Source organism: Syngnathus typhle, linkage group LG5, assembly GCF_033458585.1.
Source record: "Syngnathus typhle isolate RoL2023-S1 ecotype Sweden linkage group LG5, RoL_Styp_1.0, whole genome shotgun sequence".
In the NCBI taxonomy this organism is placed as follows: Eukaryota; Metazoa; Chordata; class Actinopteri; order Syngnathiformes; family Syngnathidae; genus Syngnathus; species Syngnathus typhle.
In genome coordinates, this window is record NC_083742.1 from 10,434,859 (window position 1) to 10,454,146 (window position 19,288).

The 19,288-nt window shown below is 40.4% G+C and overlaps 1 protein-coding gene across 1 annotated transcript; it reads left to right on the plus strand.

The window, feature by feature from the left end:
• Window positions 1-8,313: 8,313 nt before the first annotated feature.
• Window positions 8,314-16,846, plus strand: LOC133154843 (rabphilin-3A-like). Its single transcript, XM_061279873.1, has 17 exons — window positions 8,314-8,389; window positions 8,500-8,511; window positions 8,620-8,751; window positions 8,867-8,996; window positions 9,306-9,389; window positions 9,457-9,604; window positions 10,820-11,005; window positions 11,098-11,280; window positions 11,983-12,062; window positions 12,441-12,515; window positions 12,825-12,934; window positions 13,018-13,144; window positions 13,221-13,277; window positions 13,373-13,527; window positions 13,978-14,059; window positions 14,195-14,291; window positions 14,383-16,846. Exons 1-17 carry the CDS (start codon window positions 8,316-8,318, stop codon window positions 14,511-14,513), a joined length of 1,863 nt encoding a protein of 620 aa, XP_061135857.1. The 5' UTR covers window positions 8,314-8,315; the 3' UTR covers window positions 14,514-16,846.
• Window positions 16,847-19,288: the final 2,442 nt, after the last annotated feature.

Here is a 19,288-nt window from a genome sequence, read left to right on the forward strand (position 1 = left end):
CGTCAAATTAATGTAAAGAAATAGCACCAACTGACAATTTAGCCCGAGGAAAACGATTTAGTTCAGGCAGTAAAGTAACCCTGCCATGCGCATGCGCACATGGTAAATTGAGGTCACGAGAGCGCTCTGTTGGATATTTATAACATTTCTGGAAAATATTTGTTTGTGTACCAATGTTGGGATTTTGGTAATAAAAACGGAGACTACTGGCTATATGGGAGTCTTCCGAAGTGACACTTGATCGGAAGTACCAGTATCTATTTTTCTTATTTAAGGGCGTGGCATGCATTGTACATAAAGGGCAGCAAAAGGGATGTCTCTAACATACAACTCACAATTACAATGTTTCATTTTCTTAAAGCAAGTGTGTGTGTCTGTTCAACTCATCTTCCATTGACAATTTATCAAATACATAATGAAACAAAACTGTTATTGGAAACTAGCGCAATAAACATGTTGTCCTTTAGATGGCGCAATTATCCCACCTATAGATTCCTCAAGTCAGTATTGAAGGAAAGTGAGGAATTTTAGAATCAGTTTAGAAATGTTTGCTGCATATAGCTCGTCGACTAGATTTATTATTATTTTTATTACCAACAATGTGTTAACAGCAACAATTATGTATAATACAAAATTAGAATAAAATAAAGCGTACCTATTGCGTAGAGATTTAATAAAACGGTTCCAGAACAGGTATTTGGGCGTGCGTGCGTATAAAATAAAAAAAATGCAACATTTTCAAATTGTGGCACAGTGTGCTGTTTGAGACGCAATTCGATCAGGTAGTGATTGTCCACTTATGCATTAGTGTTATCACTTCACATCCAGGGGTTTCCTTCCCAGCGAATCAAGGGCTTTCCATCCTCCACGCAGAATACAAGGCGAGTTCCCACGCACACCGTAGAGATCTACAGTGCCTCGAATCACGGACTGTTCCTCCGGGCTGAATACCAAAACCTAGGTTCCGGTGTGACAAGAAGCATGCGTATTGACTAACTCCCTCGCAGGAACCAAGACGTGCATCCCTCAATCTCCATTCCCAGACAAGTGAACGAGAAGGAGAGGCTGCTCTGGATTCTCAGGTGCGTGTCTTCGCATCGCCTGAAGCATGACAAAATGTTGAAATTACGCATCCTCTAACTGAAGCCTATGTGAGGGTCGCGCGGCCGGCCACTGACTGAATGGATGCAACCTTTCATTCACAAGAGAGGAGGGCCGACAATTATCTTTTACGAGAAGCGTCTTTCATTGTCTGCTTATTAATTTGAATGGGCAGAGATAGACACTGAGTCATCTGAATGGAAAAATGGCAATTTGTGCAGATCATTGTTCATGCATGTCGCTGCTGTTAATTAACCTGGGTGAAGGACCAATTATGTGCATGATCATTTGATTGATTTCTTTGTTTTAGGAGAAACAGTACCTTGCATTATTCTGAAAACTACATATGGGATTTTAATGGAGCAAATGACCATTCATGCCAACATACAACGATGCTGAGCGTGAATTCAGTTTGAAGATGCATTAGACAATATGCTGTGTTCTATTTTTACATCTTCTAAAATGCATTGTGTACATGACAAGCTGGCCGCCCTCATGCAGTGCTTTCTTCCTGCTGACAGTCAGATTTGGAATAAGACCACAGAACTGGTAAGGACATTGAGTGGGTTGCGTTCCTTGGGCGTTGCTGCGGGAATTTTAGGAGCTCGATGGAATACCTCAATGAATGCTTTCCAGTTATGATGTGGACAGGGGTACATGCGGCTTCCAGCTGAGCCAATGAGCAGGTGCTCTTGTCACCTCATTGTTGTGTTGTCTCACTTTGCACCCACGAGTTACTACCATTGTCAACTGCTACTGGAGGGTGTCAGAAGGAGCTGCTTCTACTATCTCCAACTCCTCCTACAGACCTGAAGCCCAGAGATTAACTGGGGGAGGGGAGGAAAAAACAGAATACTCAGTGTGAGGAATATCTGCAGCTCCCTCCTCTCACATACTATACACCTACAGTGTATTTGATTGGACAATGATATGTAATGCTTGGACCTCTTTTATTTTTACAAGCTCGTCAAAATGGTGCAAGGCGAGGAAGAACATCACGTTAACATCTGGAGATGTTTGTTTAGGTCGAAATGAAAAAGACGGAGGAGTGAAGTTAGCGCTCCGCATGCTAACTGCATTATTTAGAACGGAGGGAATCAAGGCGACCGTTACCAGATTCCAATCTCTTTGGTCCGTCTTCCTTCCACATTTGAGCTAGCTGCGCCCTATGTGATCCACTGACACGGTTTGTAAAACAGAGGCCCATTTAGCGTTGCGCAGGTATATGCACTGTACTCCCATGATCATGCACACATGCTCTCAAATCATTTTTTGCTTCCTCTCACCCTGCTGTTACCATGGTCACAGTTGGCGAAAGGTGCATACGTGCCACTCACAATCTCTTTTATCCGTACAGTGTGGAGCCCAATAACAGGTGGAGCCCAATAACAGGAGCGGTTGGTTTTGTACTACGATTTCCTTTTGTTTCCCAAGCAACCTTATCCTACCATTTGCAGTCAGTCTCCAAAGGGGAGTGTCTTCATCTGAAAACTCATCAGTGCAGTGGGTGAGAATCAATGGCTTTTTAAAATGGTGATTAGATCTCCTGAAACACTCTGGCATATTGGAAGAGACGGAAGTAATTAATGAGGCCTTTGACCAAGTTTTCCCCAAGAGAGCAGGAGTAGAAGAAAAGTTCAAAATTCACCTGAGTCATCCTTTCGTTTCTCATATTAATTAATCAGTAGCAGCGTCAAGGTCTAACAGAGATCATTCCAATTGACCTCATATTTGTTGGGATTTCGGAACGAAATACAATTTTCAATTTATTCTGTTGCCGTGACTAAATACACAGCCAATGATTTAAATAACCGTGCAGCCATTTTTAAAATGACAATTAACCATAAAATAATCAAACGGGTAATTTTTGATAATAAATAATGCAAACGCATAGGAGCTAGACCAGTCTGCAGTTTGTGCTAGCAGCAAAGAACATTAGCAATCGATCCACTGTCTGGACTTTCCTGTCTTTTCAGCCTCTGTGTCTTCATTGTGCTTGCAGTGAAGATAAAGGAATCTGATTAGGGTGTTGTCTTCCTGGGGTGTCCATGAACAGACTGCCTTTGACAAAATAGCCTTACGGAACTTAGTCCTTCATTTGAAAATGGTAACAGAACCGCAAACTCGAGCCTTTACTGAATGGGCTGAATCTTGAAGGAACAAAGATGCAAAGTTCTGTTCTGTGAGACCTTGAAAATCATACAAATATTGCAAAGTAGTTTTGTTTTTGCAGTTTTTTGACACATCATGCATCATTCCAAAGATGCATGATTCTTGTTGCCGATGAATTTCTTTTTTTTACTCGTCAATGGAAGCAAAAGGAAGGGCGTGATTGGCTTCAGATTCGTCATGAAAAACATGATGTGTCACCCTAATGCAAAATGTGCTGCTGCAATACACATACCAGAGATAACATTAATATTAACCATTCTCGTAAAAGCAAATGCTATCGCGAGTTTTGGGAATAGTAATTAGAAGTTGGAGCAGAGGTAGGACAGATTTTCAGAAGCCATTGTGTAACGTTAATAACCATTAGCAATAAAATAACAAGGTAACTTGTTGTGGGGATATACTGTATAAATAGTTGTTACCACAGACTTTTAATTGTTAATTTAATGATATATTTAATTGACCTGAGATAAGATGACCGAAAATAAGTGGCCAGTGCATCAACAGCCATTGTAATTCAGTATGAATTGTGCTGATTTAAGAATGGAAATAAGCCAGCGCGAATGACTGGGCATGTCTCTTGGACAGGGCAAAGGGCACAGCAGGTTAGCTTGTTGGACACTGTATGCTCTTTCCTGTTTGTGCTCCAGCGATGCGGGACTTGGAACTTTGCCTGCACAGACAATTTGAATGCACCAGTGCAACACTTGTCCATTTGAGAGGTGAGGAGCCCTCACAGATGGTTTTCACTTTTCACAGATGGTGTCCGCCAACACTACTGTCTGAACGAAACATATTTTGTTGATGCAGCACACTTAAAACACAGACAGCTTTACTGTATCCCACGCACAGGCTTGTTCTCACTTAATAGCCACTGTGGATGTTTGATTAAGATCTTAGAATCCGAAAGCTTACAGCAATGCCTTTCGAGGGGGCGTACACAAAGTGAACTGCACTGGGGGCTGAAGTTGTAAATAATTAAGAAATGCTGAGTGATGTTTTCCTCCAGCAGTGAAGGGCTGTATGGTGCAGTGCACTTCAGTCCAAGTCCACTCTTCGCAATGAGGATGGATGGCGTTGGCGGAGTAAATGGGTGCCCAGTTTTGCTCCATTTGATATCTTTTCGACAACATCTCTATGGAGTGTCTATGCTCTAATGTTGTCGTTTTAAATTTTTCTGTTCACCCAATCAGAGAAGATTGGTAGAATGATCTTTAGGTTATAGCTATTGTTCTTCATTAAATCATATGAAATGTCAAACTCTTCAAAAAAAAATCTGTTGAAAAACACATTAAAATATAGACAAATGAAATAAACAATAAACACCAACTTACTCAACTTGCTAGCACATGTTTTTTGCTTTTCTGTTTTAGCAATGCTGGTTAAAGTGCCAAGCTATAATTAGAATTCCTTTTTTGTGACTTGATTGAATCAGACCAACAAACAGCTTTTATCTGCATGAGAAGCTCTGAAGTGGGCATGTGATTTGGTTCTTATTTGCGGTACAATTTTCAATACAAAGCATGGATCTTTTACTGGCCTCATGGATTTGGAAAATTGTGGTCTATATCTCAAAGAATGAACAACAGTTAATTTTTAGAATGCCGTGAGTCTGAAAATAAATCTTAACTTGGTAATCATAAGAGAATGGGTTATTAAAGGCATAATTGGTCATTTAGTATGTATTTTTTCTGCATTACAGATCGCACGTGTTCTCATGTGAGTGGATAGTTGGGATAGTATAAGATGTCAAATTTGTTGGGTTTTGTTCATTTGTTTTCTAGCTCAAGGTATCACAAAAAGGCTAGTCTTCCTGATCAAAGTTAAATTTAAGTACGTACATAAATGAAATTGATCTCTGATTCTCATTAACCCATTTTAGAAATATCCTTCTTCAAGTATCACAAGGGAATTCTTGCCCTGGAAAATGAATCGTGTTTCTTTTGCTATTAAACATTACAGAGGGGACATATTAGGATGTAATAGAAATTTTGATGACTGACGTAGTTGCTGTTCTCATTTTGAAACTTAAAAGTATGTTAAAGTGTAACAATAGTTAATCACAACCTTTGTTGGGATTGTTTTATACAGTATTTATAAATCCATTTCTTTCAGAACCATTGAAAATGAGCCGAGTGGCACAACTTTTATGGAAACTTAACGCTATATTGGAAGGTCAAAGTGAACAATAGTTTTTGCTGTCTTTGATGAAGTTCAACAAATAATTGATTTCTACTTGTTTCCATTCTTCATTATGTATGTGGTTCTGTGCATTTCATTTATCAAAGCCCTCACTATTGATGATAGATTAAACAATGACTTGCTTACAGAGCGATTTACAAGAATACGAATGATGTGCGCGCATGCGTATGGTTTGGCCCAACACTTAGTGAGTCATTTTGTCATCCTGGCCGGCCCACAGAAGATTTTCTGGCTACTCCCCCCTGCTAACACTTGAATTTGTCTTCCAACCAAAACCTGTCAACTCAACACTATTTCTGTGGTGTATAGCTAATGTCTTCCCATCCCTGCGTGATATGCAGCTGTGAGATCCATAACGATCCAAATTGGATCAATCCATCATTGTCCTGCATGCCTTGTTGTCATCATGCCTACTCTCATACCGCACGTGGATGGTAAAAATTCTCGTGAGGAAAATGGTGGCTGAGCTCTGCGCTTTTACTTTTAACGATCCCGCAATAATGACTCATACACCTGCTTTTCAAAGTCACATCAATTGATGCTGGTAATTCTTGCATTCACTTCAAGCAACCAAGAAAAGAGTGCATGACCATGCTTCTAAAAATGGCTGACAGATGCTTTGTGTGTAAAGTGTGCTCAAGGACTACAGATCTATTGACTGTCCTCCTTAGCCCATAAACGCCTTGCTAAACACATCTCTTCTTCCTTCGTATGAAATTCTATCCAGGATGTCGATGCATGGATGCATGTTTTTTTTTTTTCTTTTGCATTTGGGTTTACTGCACATGTTACTAAATGCACATCTTTTTTTTTTTTTGCGTTTGTGCAAGACTGACACCATCTGTGTGTGATGTGTAGAGGAGACAGAATAATTGCGTTTTTAACCTTGACCCATATGATGCCATAACTATGGATTAGTGTGATCTGTATAACATTAAGGTTGGAAGACACTAATTGGTGTTTAAAGAGTTTGCATTGTATTTGGTTTTTATTCTCATCCTTACATGTTTTCAATGATTCCTGTCTAAAATGATTGGCACTAAATGAGATTACTTTAATATTCAGACTAAATGGGTTCTTTATCTACTCCTCTCTGTTCATGGGTAGTTTTTTACCATCACGTTGAATTGGGTGAATTTGTAGTTTTCTTTTATAGCCAACAACTGACAATGGAATCGCCAGTCTTGCAGGATGCTCATTTGTTTAACTTTGTAGAAAAAAAAAGCAGATCACAGATATGACATATCTAAAGTAATTTCAAATAGCAAATGTGAGTTGGTATATTTGTTTTGCAAATGGAAATTTACAATTTTCCATCATTTTTATTAACTCCGAATTGATTGATTCTTCATTTCCCCCCCCCTCTGCTTCATCCAAACAAGTTACTGTACCACTTCTCATTTCTTGATTTTAGTGTTACTTAAAACCAGAAAGTTGCCAATTAAAACGACTTTAATTTTGTGCTATTTCCGCAATCTCCTTTTTTTCGACAAGATAAACCCATACTGGAGATTTCATCAAATTTGCCAGGGGATGTAGTATCATGTAAGAACAAGACAGTTGACGTGTTGACTTCTTCTGGCTGGTTGTTGCAGTGGCATCAAAATGAAAAAGTCCACACCCAATAGTGCAGTCCTACGGCTAGTACAGCAAGTTTTTTGCTCTTCGCTCAGTCTCACAGGCAGGGCGCTGACAGATTATGGCTCACAAGGTATGAGCTCTGATGCACCATCTAGTGCATTAAAGCGATCAGGCGAGTGAGTCAGAGTGTGATCTTACGGCCGTGGAATGATTGCATGGGAAAAACTGTTGACAGGAGAAAGCTATTGATTTTTCTCCCTTTTCGCATTCTCACTGTTGTTCATCCCTTTACTGCTATACAGTAGCTGCACTCTCTCCATCATGCACCACCGCAATTCGTACAACGCTCCTGAGGCTTTTGGTTGCTGCAGCCTGCGGGGCTTCACAGTATGGTGCTTCTTGCCCTCAGGATATACAGAACAATGTTTGACCCCCTCACATTTGTCCCAAAGGGTTTTCAGGGGACATCCAAACCAATGAAAGACGGTCAGAAGTAACATTTAGTCGTGTTCTCACCTTTTGTAAATGTATGGTAATGCATTTTCAAGAATAACACAATATATAAGTTTTGCGTTGTACATGTCTGATGTTTCCTGTTGTATTTTCTTCACTGTCTCTAATCCTCCTCCGGAATATTCTGACATGCCACTAAAATGTGCTATTTATCGCACACCCCATGCAACTGATTAAATGGGAGTAGACTGTCGACTAGACTATAAATACAGCACAAAACCTGCAAATGTGGATAACTTGCATTTGGTCTTCTAGCAGATATTGCTGAGTGCTTCAGGGCCGTGGATTCATTTGAAACATGCAGATGAATGTAAAAGTAATTATCAGATGAATCATTGATTTATGCCCATTGTGATGGTCATGAATGGGAGGTCCTCAATTATCCAGTTTTGACTCACCCCTTTCATCAATCTGTAGCAATTAAATGTATCTGGTGGCTTGCCAATTATAGTTCTGCACTGTTCTGGCCCATTTAGACCGAATGTCCTCTCTGATGACTGAGCAACCTGTAGTTGCAGTGCAATCACGAGATAAAAACAATAAAATAGCTAAATGTGGGTACTAGAGGATTTAAATCAGACCTAATCAATATTTTAATGACTCTTGACTATACTTATTAACCCCCCATAGCCCCTCCCTCACACACTATTAATTTCCACTATAATTAGACACAACAGAATCCTAACTTTACAATTTCAATCTGACTGGACTTTCCTGTTGTATTCATTTCTCTTGTAGAATGTGCTGCCATGACTGACACGGTGATGAGCAGTAGCTCGGATCGCTGGGCGCCCAACGACAGGCAGAGAACCATGCACGCTAGGTGAGCACGATTATCAGCGCATGGCGTTGTCATTTGACTGTACAATCACCAAAGTCTACTCCTTTGTTTCCACCCGGGTCCGTCCTACTATTGTGTGATCCGTGACACAGTGATAAAGAACAGTAAGTAGATAACACTATCTATCTCATTTCCACATTTGCTGTATTTTTGTGCCCGCTAACTGTAAAGAAGGAAACTAATAATAAAATGAGCCACTGTTTGACTGACAGGGGCAATTGGACCATGCAGTCAGGCCCGGCTCCTGGTTCTACTCCAGATCTGACGGATGAAGAAAAAGAAATTATAAATGGTGTGATTGCACGAGCTGAGAAAATGGAGGCCATGGAGCAAGAGAGGATTGGGTGAGACACTGAAATTGGCCACTGCATGGAAATCTGTTCAATCCACAGTGATCATTTAACTTGAAGTCATTTTAAGCGACATGTCAGTTACTTTAAGTCAGGTATGCTTCTGCAGGCGCTTAATAAACCGCCTGGATGACATGAAGAAGACTGTGTGTGGGGATGGACTGTCTCGCTGTGTGCTGTGTGGGGAGCAGCTGGGTACACCCGGGGTCAGCTCGGTGGTGTGTGAGGACTGCAAAAAGGTAATAACTGCAAATTAGGAACTGATGTGAAGTGAATGCTGACAGAAACTCTACAGTATTACTCAGCATCAAGAAATCCCCACATGCTGTACGATGTGCCCTCTTGGAACGAGAGTTGCACCAGAGCGACCTCGTTGGTCGTTCACTAAAGTCATTTCCACACAAATGTGAATTTGTGATTCCAAACCTTTGGAACAAAAACTTCATACCGCTCTGTTTGATTTAAGACAACACTTCACCATCATATAATCTTCCCTGTGATGCTATAAATGGCAAGTAGTTGGTTATTTCTGTTTTCTCGTTGCATAGAACATGTGTACTAAGTGCGGTACCCAGTGCGGCAGCAGGCCCCGTGCTGTGTGGCTGTGCAAAATCTGCAGAGAACAGCGAGAGGTGAGTGCTCTGTGCTAGGAAATGAAGAACTTCCCATTAGAAAAACCAACACAGATTTTTTTCTCAGGTGTGGAAACGGTCTGGTGCCTGGTTCTTTAAAGGATTCCCCAAACAAGTCCTTCCTTCACCCATGCCATTATCTAAACCAAAAGAGCAGCCTGCCCAGGAAATAGACTCCAAACCCAGAGAGGAGGCAACTCAGCATCAACAACCTGGTGCGTACAGCAGCCTGTTGCTTTGAGTTCTGGTCCTAATCATCTTTCAGCTTCGAGTAACTTGTAAATCCTGCAACACATATTTTTATTTGCACATTATTTTCACTCTCAGGTGAGAGTCGGAGTTTGGGGCAAGTTATTATACACTGATTGTGTGCCTACATTTTTATTTTTGTTGTACCAACATGTTAAATACTGAAGTGGGACTGACTACATTTTATGATTACATTTTCAAATGGTTACTTTTACTCCTTGGTACTTTGATTACACATTTTGCCAAAAAAAACCCAAGCTTCCTCTTCACTGGGTTCCTAACCTATACTCTGGATCACATTTTTGTTATTGCATGAGTACCTCTTTACTCAGATGTGATTATTATCCAAGAGTAGAATGTAACAGCTGATTATTAAATTAAAATTGTTATATTTAATTCATACTTTTAAGGAATTAATGCTCAGTCATTGTCTTTTTTAAAACTCAAATTAAACAAAATATCACATGAGTTCAAGGCCTGAGAGACTCACAAAAGCATAAAAAGTCAATAAAATGTGCCACGTTTCTTGCCAAATGGATTTGTCTTTTTTATTTATGAGCAATTCATATGAGGCAGCTTATATATTATGTTAGGCCCGAATGCTGACCCTATAATCCAATTGTCTTAGTTGCGTTTGCAGAACTCGTTCAGCCAGCCAATGTTGGACCATTTTTCTGTTATCCAATTTTGATGAATATGTTCAAACTGTAGCCTCTGTAATCTTGTTTCTGTCTTTGCTTCTTTTCCATCTTCTTTTACACACGTAGTCTTCTGAAGACAGTACCTCACTTTTACTGAAAGCTTATTCCGGTTACTCTTTCTTATCACTCCGCTTTAACAACTTTGACACATCCTCTTCTTACCTCCACTATCCTCGATACATTTTCACTCTGAGTGCTGCTCAGTGCTTCTACATGGGACACTTTGTCACATGACTTCTCGATAATAGAAAGGGCATGAACTATACAATGATTCCATGTGTGCACTGTAGTGGATTGCTGCAGCTTTTTGTACAGAATGTAGGTCAGTGCCTTTGAACAAAAAGCCGCAACATCAAAACTACCCAGAGAGACTGGGGAGTTATTACATATTCTGCTGCAGTGAGAGCCTGAAGTGCGAATATATACGTCTCCCTCATGAATAGTGCGTTTGTGTGTTTACCTTATTATGTTTATTTTTAGGAGCAGAGCTCAAAGGCCGTGGTGGTTACCCACCTGTGGCCCCTAAGCCATCAGTTGTGCGCATGGCCACAGGCAGTGCTGGCCCTGAAGAAGCAGAGCAGGGAAGCCCGGTTGTGATGAAGAGGATGGTGCCCGTTCAGAGCTCCAGACCGCAGCCCGTTGTGACGCCATCTGTGGCTCCACAGGGTGAGGGGCAGCTAGGCCTCGTTTTCTTAAGCACGCTCTAATTAATGCTCCTCAATTGGAATCAAATCTATATCCTGCATGCGTGTTTGTAGGTCAGGTGGGACGTGAAGGAGGTGCTTACTCTTCTGGTGCAGTCCCTTCAGAGCAAAGAGCACCTCCTGCAGTACGAGAGGACAGAAGACAGCCTGCCGCTTACACTGCTCCTCCTGCCCGACATCAACCTCCCCCCGCGGCGGAGGAAGAGGAGGCCAACGACTATGATTCCGATGAAGCCAGTGAGTACATCACGTGTACATTTTATTCATTGGGGAAATACTGCCTCACATGTTTTGGTCCAGGGAGACAGTTTTAGTCACTAATTTTAGATTTAGACTTGATTAATTTCTTTCAAATTTCTGGCTATTTTGAAGTTTCAAAAAAGCATTAAGCACATGGGAATTTACATCTTGGACTATGTGGGAACCGTTTCATTTGAGTTATTTTACAAAATCATTTTTCTGGCAGTATACCTCTAGAATTGTAAACCGGCCAGCAGCTATCCATACTCACCAACTCGGTCAAAGGAGAATGTAAAACACTAAACTCTTAGTCATGTCCTATACATAATACATGTTTAACACAACGTATTATATTTCATCCTTGTTAAAGATCAGATTCCATTGTCATTCACTTATGCTGTAGATTAAAGTTTGATGATGTGATTATTCTCTGGCAAGACTGAGCTTTTTCCCAAACTTGCATTCAAAAGCAAAATGTTCCTCTTCCTTTAATTACTACTTAAAAAGCACACTCCCTGTTTCTGTGGTTCTATCGTATCAATCACTCAATAAATTGATCGTTTTCTCTCATGCCAGAAAGGCTACTGGTTCTGCAACAGAGGCCACAAAATACATAAAACACGTGATTGTGATATGTGATTAAAAGCATAACACCAAAAGACCAAAACGAGTGTGCTGACTTCTCTTGTTCTTTTTTAGCCACTCTGGGCTCTCTGGAGTTCAGTCTGATGTATGACCAGGAAAGCAACAGCCTTCATTGTAGCATTCTCAAGGCAAAGGTAAATCTCTCCTCATTCAGTACTTCCACCCAGGGACAATTTGACTCAAATTTAATAATAAAAAAAGTCAATAATGAATTAAGCAGACGTCTATTTTAAATGTGATCAAATTAAAATGCAAATCAAAGTATGTTTGTAGTTTGACAAACCCCCTTATGTCATAAGGTGGCTTCTATAAACAGATCCAGGTGTCGTATGTGTTCAAGAGGGGGTTATATTGCAACTGCTGAATGTGTTTCTCAAAGCTATTCTGAATACTATCACAGTAATATTTTACATTTTTACTCAATTTATTTGAACTCAACGTACCCCCTCAGAGTTCTGCATTTATTTAATTTTCTTTGCATTTGACATGAGTTTATTCTTGTCACCCCCAAGGGCTTGAAACCAATGGATTCCAATGGACTGGCTGATCCTTATGTCAAGCTTCATTTGCTGCCAGGAGCTAGCAAGGTTGAATTCAAAACAAACAAAAAACACCTTTAAAAATAATAATATGCAGTGTGTCTATGAAATGAGCAGAACATTTCGGTGAAATGGTTTTCGGGCCTTCTCAAGCTCAAGCCTGACACCTTGTGGTTATAAGGAAATAAGATGATTAAAAAAAAGGTGTGGTATCCAGAAAGCAGCAGCAGAATAAATTAGGCCGTGAATACATCTGCTCCAGTTGCCATGCAGGCACTTCCTAGAACAATGAGCTAAAACATGAAAGCAAGAAACATGAGCTCTTGTAGTTTGTATGTGTCCTGTTTTTATGAACAGTCAACAAAGCTGCGCACAAAGACCTTGAGGAACACCCGCAACCCTGCGTGGAATGAGACTCTCACTTATCACGGCCTGACGGATGATGACATGCAGCGCAAGACCCTCAGGTGGAAAGAGTCGCGCTCAGATTAACTGGACTCTTTTTGCGGAGCCGGTCTGTTCTCAAAGGTGTACTGGTGTCCTGGCGCAGGTTGTCTGTCTGTGATGAGGACAAGTTTGGCCACAATGAGTTCATCGGTGAGACCCGAGTGGCGCTGAAGAAACTGAAGATGAACCAAAAGAAGAATTTTAACGTGTGTCTGGAGAGAGTTGTTCCAGTGAGTGATGAGGATTCGCAACCGTACTTTCTTCTTTCTCCGTAACTAAACCACAAATGCAATGTCTCCCTGACAGACAAAGAGAACAGCGACAGCCGGTGGAGCACGAGGCATTGCTCTTTATGAAGATGAGGTGGTTTGAGAGCATAGCTAAATGCGACACATTATCCCATTTTTTTTCCCAAACGCTATTATATACTGAATGTCTACTCATGCTGTCTTTTCTAGTCTGCAAAAGATGGCGGAGAGGTAGAGGAACGTGGTCGCATTCTTATCTCCCTCATGTACAGCACCCAGCTGAACCGCCTCCTTGTGGGTGTCGTGCGCTGTGTTCATTTGGCTGCCATGGATGCTAATGGATATTCCGACCCCTATGTCAAAATGTAAGTATAAGACATATTCATTTTGGGATGCTTAAATGGGTAAAATGGTATTTAAGGTGTACCCTACTTCTCACCCAAAGTGACGGGATAGTCTCCAGCATACCCGCAGCCCAGATAAAAAAAGAAATTGTATTCATGCCTGACAATCTTGTATATGTTGAATATGACTTAAGTGTTGGATTAAGTGCTTTAAAGTCCTTTTTTATATATTATTTTCCACAATTATTATGAATAACTGTTTCAGGAACAAATAAAATAAAACAATACCTTTACATTCAATGTTTTCCTTTCATTTCCTCTCAATTTTTGTGTATAGTCCAGCATGAAGACATTTTTAGTGTGCAATTTGGCATAGCTGCTGTGTGTTTTGAAAAAGCTTTATACCGCTCTAGAAAGTGTTTGAATTTGATGTTAGTAAAGATGTTTCAAACTTGCCTTTATAATTAACAGAGTTCTGAAACCTGACATGGGCAAGAAGGGCAAGTGCAAAACTCAGATCAAGAAAAGGACTTTAAACCCAGAGTTTAATGAGGTTTGTAAGAGATTTGTTGCTAAAATACAAATATGAGTAATGAAGAAAACAAATGACTTTTCCATATGACTACTGATCAACACTTGGATATGACAAATACTCTATTTGGAAACCTGTGTCTTGATTCCATTTCAGGAATTCAGCTTTGATATTAAACACAGTGAACTGGCTAAGAAGACTTTAGATGTCTCTGTGTGGGATTATGATATCGGGAAGTCCAATGACTACATTGGTAAATATTTCGTCCGGATCGCTGTGATGAAATCAAATGGAAATGCAAGAATTAACTTCAGAGCTCTTACATTTGAATACCATCCCTCCAGGTGGTTGTCAGCTGGGCATTACCGCCAAAGGAGAAAGGCTAAAACACTGGTATGAGTGTTTGAAGAACAAAGACAAGAGGATTGAGCGCTGGCACACCTTGATGAATGAGAATCACACCGCTAGTGATTAACTATCTGTTACAAATAGCATGAGCTAGAAGGTCTGCATTTCCTTCTCTGTGCATCTTTTATGTATTCCTTGTTTTGTTCAGCATTATTTAACCACCTGACACATGTACTGCTCTCGTGCCTCCTGTTTTTTTTCCCTTTCTCCCCCTGTGCTGGCTTGAGCCACTTCTGAGAGATGCACTATATAGATAAAAGTGACCATTTATCAATCGATTCATTAATCAATCAGGAGTTGCCCTTATTATCTCATATGACCTTTCAGACAATTCTATAATTCCAATTTTGTGAGAAGAGATGCAGAAATAACATTTTCTGTTCCAGCATGAGTTTTTGGATTGAATGAGTTTTGTGTTGACTAACATGCACAAAACCCCAACCTTGATCCCATCAAACTAGAGATAACAATCCATCACATTAGTGATTTCTGTTCTTTTGGAGGAATGGACAAAAAAAAAAAAAGAATAAAATAAAATCGCACTGGCACACTCCAATCTTACCAGAACACTGGACGCTTTAAAGGATGCACCAATTCTATTTTAATTTTGACTTTTTCTATAGCGTGTGCCATGGTTAGCATTAAAGCTGCTTATTTCTTAAAAACAAACTCCAGGGTAAAGATAATAAATAATAATAAATAAAAGAAAAAGCTCAGTCCACGCTTGTGGGCTTTGTACCCTCCCAAAATGTATTTGCTGGAGTCAAGCGCATGTTAAATAAACAGGTGTCGCTTACTCAAAAGTATATGTTCTAAAAGCCAACCAAAAGCACTGCAAATTAAGCTTTGTCATTCAAAAAAGTCTGTTTTCGGTGACCTACAAGGATGAAATTATAGATTTAAAAAAATACTTGTTTGTGTGGACTTAGTCTGCAATGTCATTTATATATCCAAGACATGTAGACAAACAGTTGCACAATTGTACAGTGGTATTGCTGAGTCTAAGACATTGGTTGCTTCTAATGTAGGTGTTGAAAAAGAAAAGCAATATGTTGTAGCAGCAGAGGTCACAATCATTACTGAGGAACCTAAAAGCAAAGAGCTTGCGCCTAAACATTCACCACAATGTCTAGCGTGTTAGTTTTGCTATCTTGTGTGACATTGTCACACCAGAGTATATAACACTTGAATTATACGAGCATGCCAAACGACTGACGTGTAGGAAAACACTGAACATAATGTATATAACCATGAAGAAATGTTTACATACTGATACATTGCTCAGGTTAGGATAGAAATGACATAGATGACTCATGAGTCTTTGGATCCACCAATTGATGTTAATTTGTGATTTGATAAGAGCACACCAAGGTAAATATTATTAGGTGTACGTATGTGTGGTTATTTAATCTGTGAAATTTCAGTTTGTGGTTGTTGACACTCAGACAGGTTTTCTATGTCAAGTTTTACACGGAATGCACCCGGTGAGCGTTCACTTCTTTAAGGATTAGGACGAAAAGGTCGAATTGTTTTTGTCGTGTGTGCAGCCTTACCTGCATGCACTGTGCTTGTGACTCTCATGTGCCTGCGGCAGTAGTGGCCCACTCTTACCCCAACACACCATTTGCACAAAGCAGGGTTATTCTGCTACTCCCTCTCAATTCATGGCTTTGGCGTGTATTCTATAATCACAGCAAACCAAGCAAAGCACACCTTACAAAGTGGAATGACCTCAATTTATACAGCTGTTTGCAAGTTATTCCAAGTACAACGACAGAAAATTCTATGCATGAAGTTTATTGTGGTACAAAATATATACAGTATACAAATCGATATAGAGATATGTATACAGTATGTACAGTATATAAATTTGTGTGTGTATATACATATGTATATATATATATATATACTATATATATATATATACACACACATACAAATAATAATTCTATTAATGTTTACATATCTTTCCTTATAGTTGATATTCAAGAGGCCATGTTCTGCATGATTATAGCATAATTTCAAAAAACTGCTAAATTGATTTGATAAGCATATAATCACATGGCTCTTAACAGGTAGCAGCTGCAGATTTAAGAGAGCCGTGTCTTTCATCACTGTCTTGTTGTCTCTGCACAACATCCCTGCCCCCTGTGGCAGTGTGTAAAGTACCTGCCAGTAGCATCTTGTATATGATTTTATTTTGTGCTGCTTTGGCCATCGTGGTCATTACAAGAGATCGACGCGAATCATGTTTGATTGTTCGCTTTAAAACAGGAAACTCTCAGAGCATTCTGCCAATCTTGATCTCTGTTGTAAATAGAATAGTGCATGCAGTGGGTACTTGTATGTTTGCACACAATGTTGCATGTAAAGATTTTGCAGAGGTAACACAGGTCAATAAAATCAGATAAAATCAGTTCCTGTGTTGTGTTGAAACGATGTCCTCCATGGTCATGGGTAATTAAACATTGATGTCTATACTGAATGAATATTCTCATCTATCTGCTTATCTTATGTGGAATAATTTAACATTAGAATGAAGGTCAATCATATCATAGCAACAACCGCACAGTTGACCCAAAGTTAACTAGTAGTATTGTGTTGTTGGAGTGCTCATACTTGACCCTATGGCCTGCAGTGCATGCTGGGAGGAGCTCGTCGGCCATGGAAACATGGCGTCGCACTGACAGCTGGGATTTAGTGTTTTTTTTTTACAACATCCCGTGGAAACAACCCATACACATCAAACAATACAACTACCAAACCCCCCCCCCCCCATTATTATATATAATAATAATTGGCTCGGGTAATTAACACATTTCTTTCTGTAATACAACACTTACACAACTTGTTTATATTGGTGATTTTGCTTTCCTTCGAATAGTGTGTTAGATATACAGTCAAACTTCGGTTTTCGAATGTCCCGGTTCTAGAAACAAATCGGAATTCGAACAAAATATTCCAGATTTTTTAGCTTCGGTTGTCGAACAAAATTTGGAGGTCGAATCTCGTGAGATGAGCCGGGAGGACCCGAGAACACCCGACTGCCTCGGTTTTCGAACGTCCCGGTTCTCGAACAAATCGGAATTCGAACAAGAAAATCGAGATTTTTTTTTGCTTCGGTTGTTGAACAAAATTCGGAGGTCGAACCTCGTGAGATGAGCGGGGAGGACCCGAGAAAACCTGACCGCGCCGCCCGGATACCGACTGACTCAGTTGTTATTGTATTTTCGTCACTTTGAGCTGGTCAGATGGAGCGACTCGGCTTTGCCCTGGAGTTGCAGCCAACCTTGGAGTCGTAACATATAAGTAACAAGCAGTGTTGCCGTTTGTGTGTCTGCTCCCTCTTGTCGAAAACTAAGCCCCCCTCAAGGTCATCAAGTCAGGCTTATCGGTCGATCAGTGGATTTTTCTTGTTGAATATCGATCGTCCACAAAAAAAGACAATCGGTGTCCCCATTGTGACTTGCAGTGAACGGGAAAGAAAATGTTTGTTTTCAAAACGGGCAGTATTTATTAAACTGACTTTTCTTTGCTATTTCTGTATGGACGTTATTTAGCGCGCGTCCGGGAGCGCACAGCCGCGTCGCTCGAGACCTCCCAAGACATCTCATGAGGGGAATTTTGTCCCTAAATGGATACTTTTTTGTTGTTATCAATTTGGCCTGTGAACAACTATTTTAACTTTGTGCCCTTGTTAAACAAACGTATCGTTGTGAAAGAAGCCTTGAACGTTCCGACGACTCCTCCACAACAAAGCCAAAGGAGCGTGATGAGGAGTCGGGCAAGGGCTTCATGCCAAGGAGCACAATGTCTTCTTCGCCTTTCGACTCTTAGGGGCAATACATAGCATCAGAACAGGACGCCAACATGTGCATAAAGCCCTTCTGTCATGCAAATCCATCATGAATCCAAATACCCATTTATTTTGAGACCGCCATCTTTGCCTCTAATTCCAAATGTCGATTAAAAAAAGGCACACCTGTGGATACGTTTTTTTGTGTCTATGTGCGTGGGTGCGTGTGCGTTAAAAAGCAGTCCGAGTCATCAAGTGTTGACTTTCCCTCGATGAGCCAACGAGCACAATATGTCACCCTGCATTGGGTGTGCAAACTATTGCTCTCAAGGCCTGCGAGGCTCAGTTGGAGATGTTGTGTGTGTGTTGGGGGGGGGGGGGGGGGGGGGCGTTTTTTCCTCATTTCCTCATACACCAGAACATTTACAAAGTAACAAAAAATAAAGGAATCAAAGGGTCAGTGCGTCACACATTGTGTGCTATATGATGTGTGGGCTTGGCCAGCCTCTGGCTTGGAGCAGGCGCACCAAACGTCCATTTTTCGCTTGACTGGAATCCAGTGGCTACTGTCAGTAAGGCGACTTATCATTTCTTTTCTCCTGACTGCAATTGCTGCGACCCTCAGCGAGGCGATTTTTTTTTGCTCTCTCCAAAATGTGGGAGGCACTTGAGTGTTCTATTCTCATGCTCGGCGTATTTTGGACATATGCGTCAGGTAAGCAATTTAGTCAATTAAATAGTTAAACAGAGTTCATTGCTAAAACAATACCGCTGTCGACAACGTGATGAAATCTACTGTACGGTGAGTTAGTCAAAGTCAAAGTCAGCTTTATTGTCAATCCCTTCATATGTCAAGACACACAAAGAAACCGAAATTCCGTTTCCTCCATCCCCATGAGTGCATCTGCTTCTACTCTTGTCAAAACATTACGGTGCCTGAGACCAAAACACTTCATTGCAATGTATCCAATTCTGACCACAAAGACTAGCTCTTATGAACTTTTGAATTATTCGGATGTTGCCGTGTACAACTTTGATGATGTCAC